The sequence below is a fragment of the Bombyx mandarina genome, chromosome 02, assembly GCF_030267445.1.
Source record: "Bombyx mandarina strain Sakado chromosome 02, ASM3026744v2".
NCBI classification, from domain to species: domain Eukaryota; kingdom Metazoa; phylum Arthropoda; class Insecta; order Lepidoptera; family Bombycidae; genus Bombyx; species Bombyx mandarina.
This window is the reverse complement of record NC_143209.1, coordinates 590,268-604,357: the sequence shown is the minus strand read 5'-3', so window position 1 is coordinate 604,357 and position 14,090 is coordinate 590,268. Positions and strand designations below refer to the sequence as shown.

The following is a 14,090-nucleotide window of genomic DNA, read 5'->3' as shown; positions in this document are numbered from 1 at the left end:
AAAATATAAACTTATCTCTTTCATTATCGATGATATAGGACAGAACAAATCACGGGACTCTTCAGTTTATTTTCTAAACGTCAAAATATCAGCGAGCGACGTCCGCCATGACACTCTTTTTCTTTCAAATCAAGCCGCCAAGAGCGACCCATCGATTTTTATATATTTTTTAAGTCTTTAGTTTGTCATATAAGAACAAATAAATATCTCAAAACAATAAAATATACAGTCCACGCTCATTTACCACAACGCAATAGGACCATTTAGTATGAAGCGGTTACTGTCGCCCATAGATATAATATAATGCAAATCCCGCGCGATTTTTGCGATGTGACTTCAAAGCATCAAATGTAGGACCGACTTGTTTTTCCTACCAAGCTTATTAGCAGCTATAAGAACGATGCAACGTCGGTCCTTTCAGCCTACTGAGTTTCTCGTCGGACCTTCTCAGTGGGTCGCGTTTCCGATCCGGTGGTATATTCTGCAAAGCACTGCTCATGCTAGGGCCAGTATTAGCAATACTCCCGGTTTGAGCCCCGTGAGCTCACCTACACGTCAAGAAGCTGAAATAGCCTGTCAAGGCTATCAGCATAGATAGGGGTGCCTTACGGCTGAAATTTACAGAATGCTGATACGGTTACATTACCATCAGTAAATGCGCATTAGCGTATTCCCCGGTGACTCGTTTTGCTCCGATGCTCACCGCGCAGACGTGAATTTATTTAAAGGCACAAAAATTATAATTTCAAAACGAACCAAACAACTGGTTACACACAGGCGGATGTTTATCAACATTGAAACACGCGAATGCTAAATTTAGAAGCGGCCGCGTGTCTTCCGCGCTTCAATAGGCCATTGATAACAGCAGACGTTACAATATGCGCGAGTTAATTAGTTGTAGGTACTTTCTGAGGGCGCACTTAGCGTTTTTCGGACGGTCGTCGTGTTCATCGTAGTCACACTTACCGCTTTACACAATAACAGCTGTTACCCGCGACTTCACCTGCGCGATGAAGGAACAATGTCAATTTAGTTTTCTAAGGTTTCCTGTAACACTTTCCCGTGAGATTGACATGTTTTTTCGGGGTTAAAGGTAGCTTAAGTCACTCCTGATCTAAAGTTGTCACTTTTTTTTAAAATCAATAACAATTCATGGCTTAATTTCAACGCGAAAGGATGGTATGACACCTATAAGATCACACCACAATCACTGCTAATAATGTTGCACTTATTATATTTTTTTAAATTAGGAGATTCGCAATTCGACTGTATTTTTATTAACTTATATTTTATACCTTTGAACTTTTTTTAATATTTCTCCTGCGTAAGAACTAACCAGTTATTTTAATGACAATAATGTGCGTAATGTGCACTTCGAAACAATTATTAGTTGAGATTTCATTCTTTTATCGTTCGTAAACATTGAGATCATTACATACATACATAGTTACATAATTACGTGTGCTATTATCTGAGCGACAACTCAGCGACAACAAAGATGAATGCGCTGAGCGACTCACCAACAACGCGTTGCTACGGGCGTTTTAAAAGGCAATTAAGTTTTTTCGTCAATTGGCCAATGAGGTACACGACCCGCCCGTTGCGCCGTTCGCTAAATGGCCCAGAAAAATCTATCTTATTTTATTGTTGAGCAGTGCGCTACGATTTTTTTTATGATTGATAGATTCTTAGTGTCCCAGAGGCCTTTCTAGTTTCAGTAGGGCAGGTGGGCGAGCAAAGGCACAGCCAGGAGGGGTGGAATACTGGTGGTACGACCTCTTGTGAGTTCGCGCGGGTAGGTACCACCACCCTGCCTATTTCTGCCGTGAAGCAGTAATGCGTTTCGGTTTGAAGGGCGGGGCAACCGTTGTAACTATACTTGAGACCTTAGAACTGATATCTCAAGGTGGGTGGCGCATTTACGTCGTAAGTGTCTATGGGCTCTAGTAACCATTTAACACCAGGTGGGCTGTGAGCTCGTCCATCCACCTAAGCAATAAAAAAAGAACAGCTACTCGAGCGCCTCCAAAGGAAACCTCAAAACTCAAAAGTAGCGGCTTCGCGAATGAATCTACTACCGGATCGGAATCGCGACCCGCTGAGAAGATCCGGCGAGAAACTCAGCGGGCTGATGTTTAGGTTAGGTTGCACGTCGACCTCTTTGTCGAGTTCGACGAGTACGGTTACCGGGGTGTTATCCTAGTGCTAGAGCCTAATGTAAGGGTTATTGGATCTGATGGATCTGTAAGGACGTGTCTAGGGCGTCGACGGTGACTGGCTCCTGCGTGATCAGGACTTGGGGAGGCGCGCAATGACCGCATCTATGAAATTTTTGAAAAGCGAGCCATTAGTTCGAAGTAAGAGTTTGTTTATGGTACAATCGAATTTGTAGCGCGTCTCTAAGCGTTGACGTCATTGTGCAAATACCGGCAGGTTCTAGGGTAGAGTGAAATTCAAACATCACAATTTTTTGAAGTGAAAACTTCTTTAGAATCGTTGTGATTTCAAACCGGATGCAACGGAAAAAACGACAGGTAAGAGACACAAATACAAAAATGTGTAGGATGAAGCCAGCAAAGAATGAGACAGAAATATACATACTATTTAATACAGCGCCATCTATGAGATTTTTTAATACTAACGTGTGTATGAAAACTCTTGTTAATTTAGGATTATACGTGAAATTAAAATATCAATTCACAGAGGGCGCTACCTTACAATTATTTACTAATGACAAAATTTTACATATACTTAAGACGTTTAGGATAATTGTATTTTAATTTTGGAAGGTTTCACTTCTACCACGTGTGAATTGCACACATTTTGTTTTTTTAATGCTTAGATGGGTGGACCAGCTCACAGCCCACATGGTGTTAAGTGGTTACTGGAGCCCATAGACATCTACGACGTAAATGCGCTACCCACCTTGAGATATAAGTTCTAAGGTCTCAGTATAGTTACGACGGCTGCCCCACCCTTCAAACCGAAACGCATTACTGCTTCACGGCAGAAATAGGGAGAGTGGTGGTACCTACCCGCGCGAACTCACAAGAGGTCGTACCACCAGTATACCACCCCTAACTTAATTGTTCCTGTAACTTCACTAACTGAGCTTATTCGCGATTTAAAACCCAATGAAACTTAAGCACGACACTAAAGAGAGAGACAACCGAGTATGTATATTTAGGATTTAGTCTGCAAAAGAATGAGATAGAGCATTTCTAAAGGTTTCTACTTGTAACATACCCAAATTGTCACGTATCTTTTTCATTGTTTGCATTATGAACTTATAATTATTTTTTTAATTAGATAAACTAACGAAGGTCGGTTATTCGTATTTCGTAATGGTGTTTAGCAAATCAATAGCTTCGGTGAGTTCCTGCACCGGATCGGAGCCGAGCCGACGGCAGAGTGCCACCATTGTGGTTGCGACTTGGACACGGCGGAGCACACGCTCGTCGCCTGCCCCGCATGGGAGGGGTGGCGCCGTGTCCTCGTCGCAAAAATAGGAAACGACTTGTCGTTGCCGAGTGTTGTGGCATCAATGCTCGGTGACGACGAGTCGTGGAATCTCGCAGAAGGAGGCGGCGGGGCGCGTGAGAGACGCACAGGCCCGCCGCCGTCGAGCGGGGGCCAGGGAGGCGGATATCGCCCAAGCCCTGGCCCCTCTAAGTGTTTCGGGTCCCCTCACATGTCGGCCTGGGGACCGGCGAAGGGGGCCTAAGAAGACGACGTGCAAACTGCTCTGCACGTGTTTTATGCATGAGCATCCGGGTGATGGAAGGCCGGCTATCCTCAACCCACGCTGGTTCTGACACAGCGGGGTATTCCATAGGATAGACCATTCTAACCGGCGCCATCTAGGCGGGCTTCGGATAGCCTGCCGACCGAGAGGGCTGGTGGTCGTGGCGCCGACGACCGCCAGTCCGGCGTCCCGAGGGGGAGGGTGATGGGAGAGATGTGCTCCGCACTAAACGCTTCACTTTCCCCCCTTTGCCTTTTCATGAGTTTTGTCTCATGCGAGGTTTGGACGTTGGTTGTTGAGAGACAGGAGGTTTTAGTCAGTTCGACTCCGACATGCCCTGCCCTCCAGCCCCAGTGAAGGGCGGAAGTCCGGCGATTTCCTCCTGACAAAAAAAAAAAAGCAAATCAATAAACACGTAAACCCTTAAAATCCAATATCAATAAATTACTGAGCTAAAAAAAAACCTTTTCTACTGAGAATTAATTGTGAATTAGGATAATAAGGACGTAAATAACAGTTAGTAATAATAAAAAAAATGTAATAGATAGCGACCGCGTGAGAGCGGGATAGCGAGATGTTCCACCAAGCACGCGCTCTTTCTAATGACCAAACATTAATTGACTAATTGTTGATGTAATTTTCCACACACAAAGGCTAAATTTTTCAATTAAGCTTCGTTGTACAAAGTAATGGAAATAATAAATGTATACGGAAAATAATTGAATATGCAATTTCGAAAAGGGCACATGTCGCATATTTTGTCAAATACGTTTTTTCATATACATGTAGTTTTGAGGCTTACCTACTACACCCATTTTATAATAATTCCAGTAATTTTCAATTGCTAATTAACACTAAAATATATCTCAAAAGTTAATATTTTAAATTTTACACTGCTTTAGAAAATAATCGGTTTTTTTCATTTCCTGAAAATTTTACATTTTCAGAAATGTGCCCTTTTCGAAGTTGCATATTCAATTATAATTGTTGATTTTTGTTTATTAATTACATTAACAGCACCAGTTAATGTAACTGCGCATCGCAGTTGTACTAGGTACTAGGATATCATGGATAGCACAGAGCTCTAGAGTTTTTCTTGAATTATTATTCTACGCTAGTTTAGATCGCAAAACGTAGGTGACGCAATATGTTTTAAGACAAAGACCTTTGTCTTTACATATTACGTCCTATGATTCGTTTTGTGAATTAGTGAATTAAGTGTTTATGAAGTGAAAACTTCTTTAGCATCGTTGTGATTGGAAAGTCGATGAAACACGACACATAAATTCATAAGATTTAATATGGGAGAAAATGAGATAGCAGATATTTAAAAGGTTTTCATAAATTCGTGGTTCGCTTTGTGCTCTGCGTCGCGTCGTACCTAATATTCGTATTTAATAAATTCTGAATAAATCTATGTAATATATACGAATAAAATGTAAAATAATAATTATCAAACTATGATCATTACTAAAACCTACAATAAAAAAATCCTCTTCACGAAATTTTATATTCGTCTCATTATTCTCATCTTGAAGCCAAAATTTTTGAAGGTTTCACTTCTACCACACACACGTGAATTGCACACATGTTTTGTTTTTTAATATTACCTACCTACTTATTTATTTTTATTATTTTTCCTCCAGAGGAGGGCTATGTCCAATGTACCTACCTTAGTTTGCTGAAAGATAAAAGCTATATTTTTTTACATTTGGCGTGTTAAAGCAACAAGAGTACCAGGCTGACATAACATTAAAGAAGAGTTTTATATGTTATGCCATGAAGACCTTCACGGTACGCCAATGTTTTCCGACCATTAATAAACGAAATTAACATTCACTTCTACGACTTAAGGCTCAATATAAAATTAAAGCGGTTACGACCTTGTGAATACGATCGAACACGTTAATTTAATCCGAGCGAATGAAATAATCGAATTTAAACTTTAAATCGAACGAGCGGTAGGTTGTTTTTCTATTGGGGCGCGTATGTGTTCGAATTTGGAACTGTATTCGAATGCAGCGTGACGTCACGCGACCTCTCCCCGAGCCCTTCTGACCTAGATCGGCTGTCGTCAAGCGGAAAATACTTCAAGCGAACGCTTTAAAACTATTAACGTCCATCGTATTAAATTATTAAAGCGCTTCAATCGCTAGGCGTCTCTTGGTCTAGACTGGTTCTGTGTTGCTTTTACGTAACAAAATGAACCTTGGCGCGCATTAACTAAAGTTCTAACACATTACTAGTGGTCGATGGTCACCTAGTGGTCGAAATTCGAACCTAATTAATTGAAATTATAATTTTTAACATTATTACGGTTCTATTTACAAATACTATACTTATATAATCACAGGTTTCGCCAAGGCTACACTATAGACGAACTAATAATCTATTCTCAATTTGACGACAGACTTTAACAATAAGCAAAAGAGTATTTAGGTACCTATGCGTGTTGTATCAAATACATGGCAGCGTGTAATGTTTTTCTTATCGATTTAATGTATTTTTAATGCATATTTTAAAATAAATATTGGCATGCTGCACTCCTTCTCTATATTCTCTATAGTGTAGGAAATTTCATACTCCTCCGTCCGCGCAATCTTCGTAAAAAGGGATACAAAGTTTTTGCTTCACGTACCTATTAATATATAGATACTAGTGGGCCCGCAGTAGTCGAAATTCGACTATAATTAATTGAAATTATAAGTTTGTACACTATTATGGTCCTATTGTTACAGATTTCGCCAAGACTACACTGTAGACAAATACTCTTTAATATTAAAGATAAACAATACTAACCTATTCTCAATTTGATTCTCAATTTAAGCAATAACAAAAGTTTGACAATAAACAAAGAGTATATGTGTGTGTGTCAAATACATGGTATGTAGTGTGTGTAATGTTTTCTTTATTGATTTAATGTATCTTTTAGGTATTATTTAAAAAAAATATTAGCATTGTGCACTTCTTCTCTATATTCTCTATAAGTGTGGAAAATTTCATACTCCTCCGTCCGCGCAATTTTCGTAAAAAGGGATACAAAGTTTTTGCTTCACATATTAATTTAATAGATAGATAAAGAATCACGTTGCCGGGTTCGCATTGAATTAGGGAACGTTTAAAATGTCAACCCGCGTTGAGGTTAATTAGAACGGATGACGTCACACCTCCACGCAATCATGCAGCTCTGGTACTTGGAACTTTTGTTTAATTGGATTCCGTTTATCTAATCGCGGCGACTGGACATCATTTATAACAAAGATGGCGATCAACTAACGTGTTGAACGGTGTCAATAATTCTGTCAACGTTTTCTGACGTGACAAAGTTATCTTTTCGATTTTTTCTTCAAGCTTCTATATTTAGTGGATCCTCCATTGCATAGTAACATAATCTGTTCAGATAACTCATATAGGCTATAACTTAAAAGATGCTGCGTGCAAGATGATAACAGGAGATCATTGTCACCCACAGAAGCCCACGTGCAACCAAACCAAGATATGGAGGGACTGTCATCAGAATCAACCTTAATGCAATAGTCTGCTGCAAAGCATTCGTATGCTTTTTTTTGGGATGTGGATATGGGAGCCCATAGAGGACGAGAACCCCGCACCATCGATCTTGAGACTCTATTACCTTGTACAACGGCTGCCCCACCCTTTAAGCCGAAACGCATTACTGCTTCACAGCAGAAATAGGCAAGGCGGTGGTACCTACCCGTGCATTCCACAAGGACAGTAAAAGACATCCTGAGATCATCACCTTACGTGTCAAAACGGGTAAACATTTGGCCAGTCACACTGTGAGCTGAGTGTCTATTAAAAAATACATTTGTAATGAAATTTGTTCGCTAATGTGATAGACGCGTTAGGAAACTAGTGACCTTAGACTGTACCACTAGTTGAAGACTGGGTTTCCTATGTTCGACATAAGTGTACAGCCAACTTGTGAGTTTTCAGTGATGATAACTCAGAAGAAAACCAAATTAATGGAACACCAGATTCAGTTCAACACGTAACGATGTTGCAATACGCAATGCCCCATAGCGGTGACGTTGGCAACACCAGAATTCACCGTTCACCGTCCGCCGACGACAAACAACACTCTTCGGCCTCTAAAAGCGGAATCCAAGCTTAACTTTCACTTTTGCACGCCGCCAATTCGTTTGGTTTTAGAAACATCACGCGCTTAATAAGCAGTTGAGCTTGTAGCTAATTTACGCCAGCATGGCTACACATTTATTTTTATTGCTTAGATAGGTGGGGGAGCTCACAGCCCACCTGGTGTTAAGTGCTAACTGGAGCCCATAGACATCTACAACGTAAATGCGCCACCCACCTTGAGATATAAGTTCAAGTCTCAGTATAGTTACAACGCCTACCCCGCCCTTCAAACCGAAACGCATTACTGCTTCACGGCAGAAATAGGCAGAGTGGTGGCACCTACCCGCGCGGACTCACAAGAGGTTCTACCTCCAGTCACCTTTTCCCTTACTTATTCGTTGGTAGCCTATGGGGCTATTTCAGCTCCGCCCTGACGGGTAGGTGAGCTCACGGGCTCAACCTAAGAGAATCGCTCTGTGGCCCTAGCAAGAGCAGTGCTTCACTAAATGTACCACCGGATCAGAATCGCGACCCACTGGGAGGATCGTCGTTCGCTCGTCGAAGGAGGGTGATCGGTGCTTGATGGACCTAAAAGCACTGAGGGGGTACCTAAAAGCTCTGGGGGGTCCGACAAGACATATTCCTGGGTGGCATATGAAATTACCCCAACACGAAGGCAATGTTTTCGGGACACATATGATTCTTTGCCTTATTTCGGTTTCCGATCCACCTCTATAGGAAATAATCGAGCCGAGGTACACGAAAGTCTTGACGATGTCGTATTGACCAAGAATATTATTCTCGTTAAGGGTGCCGTATTTATCCACGATCATGATCTTTGTTTTGGACTGGTTGATCTTTAGCCCCATTTCCTCGCTAACTATAACCAGACGTCGCAGCAACTCCTCCATTTCCTCTTCTGATGACGCCACTAATGTGGTATCATCAGCGTATCGTAAGTTCGAGATCTTTACGCCCCCAACTGTGACGCCACCGTCCCACTCCTCTACGGTTTTGCGCATTATGTATTCGCCATAGATGTTAAAAAGTATGGGCGAGACGAAGCAACCCTGGCGCACTCCTTTCTCAAATCGGAACTCTCTTGATTGTGCTGGGCCGATCCGTACCGATCCCCGTCCCGACAGGTACAGGGCTCTCATCAGCTGAATCAGATGCATGGGAACGCCCATGTCCTTGAGCACATACCATAAATGCTGCCTTTTTTTTTTTCCTACCTAAGCTGAGAGCCTTGAGAGGCTATATCAGCGTAACCCTAACTTTTGTAGGTGAGCTCACGGGGCTCAAACCTGATGACGTTGCTAACACGAACACTAGCAAGAGTCGTGCTTCGCAGAATCTACCACCGGATCGGAAACGCGACCCACTGAGAAGATCCGGCGAGAAACTCAGTGGGCTGTGTCTGAGAGTTAATTTACTCGTCGAGCCCTTCGTCGCAAGCGACGGGTTCGACGAGAACGGTGACCGGTGCTTGAAGTACCTAGAAGCACCGTTAGTGGATCGGGAGGATCCGAGATGACGTGTTTTGGGCGACGTCGACTGCTTTCCATTCTGTCCGCAGGATCGGGGATGTAGTTGCCGGCGGCCACGATGAGAGGGTTCTCGTGTCGTGCCGCTTTATCGAAGTGGCGCATTGACGCCGACTGCATATACTTACTGGTGGACTCTAAGTCCAGGTCGTCATGGAGGTCGACGTTCCTGACGAACCACGGGGCTCCGACGGCTATTCTGCAAAAACGGGATTGAATGATTTGGAATGACTTTAAGTGAGTGCGGGCCGCGTGAGCGAACACTACACTTGCATAGGTCAAGACGGGGCGTATGCAAGTTTTGTAGAGTGTCACCTTATTTCTAAGGGAAAAAATGCTGCCAACTAACGCAGTCAAAGGCTTTTGGTATTCTTGGTCAATACGACATCGTCAAGACTTTCGTGTACCTCGGCTCGATTATTTCCAATAGAGGTGGATCGGAAACCGAAATAAGGCGACGCATCGGAATGGCCAAATCCGCTATGAGCCAGCTAAACAAAATATGGAGAGATCGAAACATACTCAAGAAGACGAAAGTGCAAATTGTTGAGACGCTCGTTTTCTTAATCTTTTTGTATGGGGCTGAGACCTGGATCTTGAAAGAGTCTGACAGGCGACGCATAGACACGTTTGATATGTGGTGCTGGCGGCGCATGTTGCGCATCCCTTGGACGGCTTGCCGGACGAACGCTTCCATCCTCAACGAGCTAAAAGTTGACCAGAGGCTATCCACCAAATGTCTATATAGAGTGCTCCGATACTTTGGTCATATAGCAAGAAAACCCTCTGACAACCTGGAGAGACTCATAATGACGGGTAAAGTGGATGGAAGACGATCCAGAGGCCGTAACCGAAAAAGATGGAGTGACCAAGTGTCTGAGTATCTGGACATGAGACTGGGCCACGCACTTCACTGTGCCACTGACCGACATAAGTGGCTAAAAATTACAAAAAAAAGGTCACAGGCGGGCGCATCACGATGCTCAGCAATGAGCGATCGACTGAAGGAGGAGGAGGAGGAGGATGATTCTTTGTAGTACACCTTTTAAACACGTCTGTAGCGGGTAGCTATCACAGTGTGCTTAGTGCGAGTTTTTTTTAACGTTCTCGATAGCGTAAAAGTTAACTCAAATTTTGTATGGAGTTCGAACGTTTGCCTACTTTTGCCGCTATGCTATTTGCCTGATTCACGCTAACGATATTTTCAAAATTGCATATTGAGGTTAGAAAGGCTATTGTAAAGTTTAAGCGGCTTTTTTTTTTATTGCCCTTGTAGGCAGACGAGCATACGGCCCAACCGATGGTGAGTGGTTGCCGTCGCCCATGGACTTCAGCAATGCCAACAAGAGGGCTATTTTAAGTGTTGAAAAAACATCACGACGATCTTCGATCAATAGTAGTATTATTGATCGAAGATGACGATTATTGATGTTGAATTTAAAACATGGAATTGTTATCCTGTACTTTTTTATCCTGTACTTTTTTAAATCAGGTTTGGGGGAATACCGTTCGAATCTTTATATCACTCCAAGCGAACTGTAACTAGCCGTTGTAACTAACTGAGACCTTAGAACTTATATCTCAAGGTGGGTGGCGCATTTACGCTGTAGATGGTAGGTGGTAGGTGAGCAATGAGCTTGTCTACCTATCTAAGCAATAAAAAAATAAAATATAATAAAAAAAAGCGACACTGGTCACTGGACTATATTTATTTATATTTACTACTCGAGAATCGCCGTTTTTATTACTATCAAATTTCAATGGTTCACGTTTCATAGCTTACAGCAACCTATCAAGTGTTAGTAACGGGTTTCAGTCGGAATGGGAGCATGCGACATTGAAGTCGTCGTGGCCTAAAGGATAAGACGTCCGGTGCATTCGTGTCGAGCGATGCACCGGTGTTCGAATCCCGCAAGCGGGTACCAATTTTTCTGATGAAATACGTACCCAACAAATGTTCACGATTGACTTCCACGTTGAAGGAATAGCTTCGTGTAATAAAAATCAAACCCGCAAGATTTTAATTTGCGTAATTACTGGTGGTAGGACCTCTTGTGAGTCCGCGCGGGTGGGTACCACCACCCTGCCTATTTCTGCCGTGAAGCAGTAATGCGTTTCGGTTTGAAGGGTGGGGCAGCCGTTGTAACTATACTTGAGACCTTAGAACTTGTATCTCAAGGTGGGTGGCGCATTTACGTTGTAGATGTCTATGGGTTCCAGTAACCACTTAATACCAGGTGGGTTGTGAGCTCGTCCACCCATCTAAGCAATAAAAAAATGCGTATAAAAAAAATGTTTTGAACATACATTTTCCTTTTCACCATTGCAGATAGCGTTGAGAACGTTTGTACACTCACCTGTAACAATCAAAATAATATATGATTTATTACCAACTAAAATACACAACTAATCACACTACAAATAAATATTTGTTTATCCTGGTTGACCTGGTCACGATAGGGCAATGTAATGTAATTATTGCATTGTCATCACTCGTTGACACGTGTAGGAAGTTTCAAGTCAATTAAAGGTCTTAAAAAGCACGTTCAAAGATTCCCTTACATGGATTTTTTCCCTACCTATGCTGATAGCCTTGAGAGGCTATCTCAGCTTGGCCATAAGATGTAGGTGAGCTCACGGGGCTCAAACCGGAGTGTTGCTAACACTGGCCATAGCAAGAGCAGTGTTTCGCAGAATCTACCACCGGATCGGAAACGCGACCCACTGAGAAAATCCGGCGAGAAACTTAGTGGGCTGTGTCTATCTATGGGTTAATTTACTCGTCGAGCCCTTCGTCGCAAGTGACGGGCTTGGCGAGGACGGAGACTGGAGAAAAAATCTAATTAAGTATATATCGAACTTCCTAGCCCTTATCAATAAACCGCTGTTGGAATTATAACTCATAAAAGGCGTAAATTATATTGAAAAAAAAAAAAAAAGTTGAAAAGTTTTTGATCGTAATTTGAACCCATAATTCTTCCTCCCCGAATCAGGCAGTCTAGATTCAGTCTAGACGTCTCAATCCCAGGTCAACGTTCAGACTACAAAGAAATCGTACCCTCACCTATATTATTTACCTTCGCCTTATATTATCAGTCTATTTCCTACCCTTTATTGAACAGTATAGACGTTAAAACTAAATTCGTTAATAATTGGATTATTTACCGCTAAACATGCTGTTTAATATACAAATATATTATATTTTAAACAAATATATTCCTTGGAAAAAAAACCCTGAGTTCCTGTTTGAATTTTTTTAGCGCTGAAAATTCATATATACAGTATTTCAGAGATAAACATATGTATTAGGCATTGGTTTTCCTTGCTTTTTTCTTTCAGTTAGCGTTTTTAACGCAGTCAGATTTATTTATTTATTTATTTTTGAGATGTCTGAACGAGCTCACAGCCCACCTGGTTTTTTTATTTATTTTTTATTGCCGTTGTAGGCAGACGAGCATACGGCCCACCTAATAGTGAGTGGTTCCCATCGCCCATGGACTTCAGCAATGACAGGAGCAGAGCCAAGCCGTTGCCTACTGGTTAATACTCTCTACAAGCCTCGTTTGAAGAAGGACATGTCATAGTGCTCGGGAAACACCGTGGAGGGAGCTCATTCCATAACCCAATGGTACGTGGCAAAAAAGGCCTCTGGAAACGCACTGTCGATGAACGCAGCGGTTCCAGACAATATGGATGTACTCTGCTCCGATGGCGGGAGGCGTGATGGTAAAAACGTTCTGTTAAAAACGTCGATTTCTAGAGACATGCCTTTATTACTATTATGATGTCGCCAGGAATATTAATCCCTCTCCAGACCCAGACCTAACCTATTCCGATCAGGGTCTTATCAATGAGCAGGTGTGTCCGTATCTAGAGATGCAACTACACCGGGCTCCAAATCTCATAGCGGATGCTTCTTTTACTAAACAAACATATCTAAGATATGTTCCCGAGGCACCACCCTGCGTGTTCTGCCCAGAAGCAATCCTTCGTCCAAGTCCAAAAAGCTCGCATTGTCAATTCGACAAAACTTTTGTCTTACAGCGAAATTTAATCTTGTTGCTCCTGACATTTAAAAAAAAAGCTTGTAACTAATTTGTCACACGAGACGTGGATATAACGGATTTTAAATTTGCCACTAATTTATTGCTAACGTTTTGAATAGTTAATATTTCATTTAAAAATATCATCGAATAAGAGTTTTAATCAAATACTTTGTTTTTATTTTTAAGTTTTTTTGTTCAGCAACTATAAAAAAAATCTAGATTTTTATATTCGTTTAAATATAAAATTGTCAGTAGCCAGCCAAATGTATATAGGTCTGTTTTTAAATTTCGCCTCGTGTCCCGGGCGAGGTAAATTAAGGTTACATCTGCTCTTACAATGAGAGTTTATGACACAGAGTGCATGACAAAGTTTTTTTTTTATTTCCCTACCTATTCGCTGCTAGCCTAACAGGTTATTTCAGTTAGATCCGGACGGGTAGGTGAGGTCACGGGCTCAACCTGAGAAAATTTGCTAACACTAGCCCTAGCAAGAGCAGATCTGGCGAGAAACACAGTCAAATTCAAAACTCGCCTCCTATGAGTTAATTCACTCATCGAGCCCTTAGTCGCAAGCGTCGGGTTCGACGATTTTTTTTTTATTGTTTAGATGGGTGGACGAGCTCACAGCCCACTGGTGTTAAGTGGTTACTG

The 14,090-nt window shown here is 41.9% G+C and overlaps 1 protein-coding gene across 2 annotated transcripts in view; it reads right to left on the bottom strand.

Annotated features, from left to right (window-relative positions):
• atos (atos homolog atossa) overlaps positions 1-14,090 on the bottom strand; it is a 51,557-nt gene that overhangs the window by 15,271 nt on the left and 22,196 nt on the right. The window contains exon 2 of one of the 2 annotated variants that reach the window (XM_089732790.1): positions 11,701-11,750. The exons of the other annotated variant lie outside the window; for it this stretch is intronic. Within the exon in view, the coding sequence (XP_089588916.1) occupies positions 11,701-11,750 (50 nt within the window). The remainder of the gene's footprint in view (positions 1-11,700; positions 11,751-14,090) is intronic. 2 annotated transcript variants of the gene reach the window in all.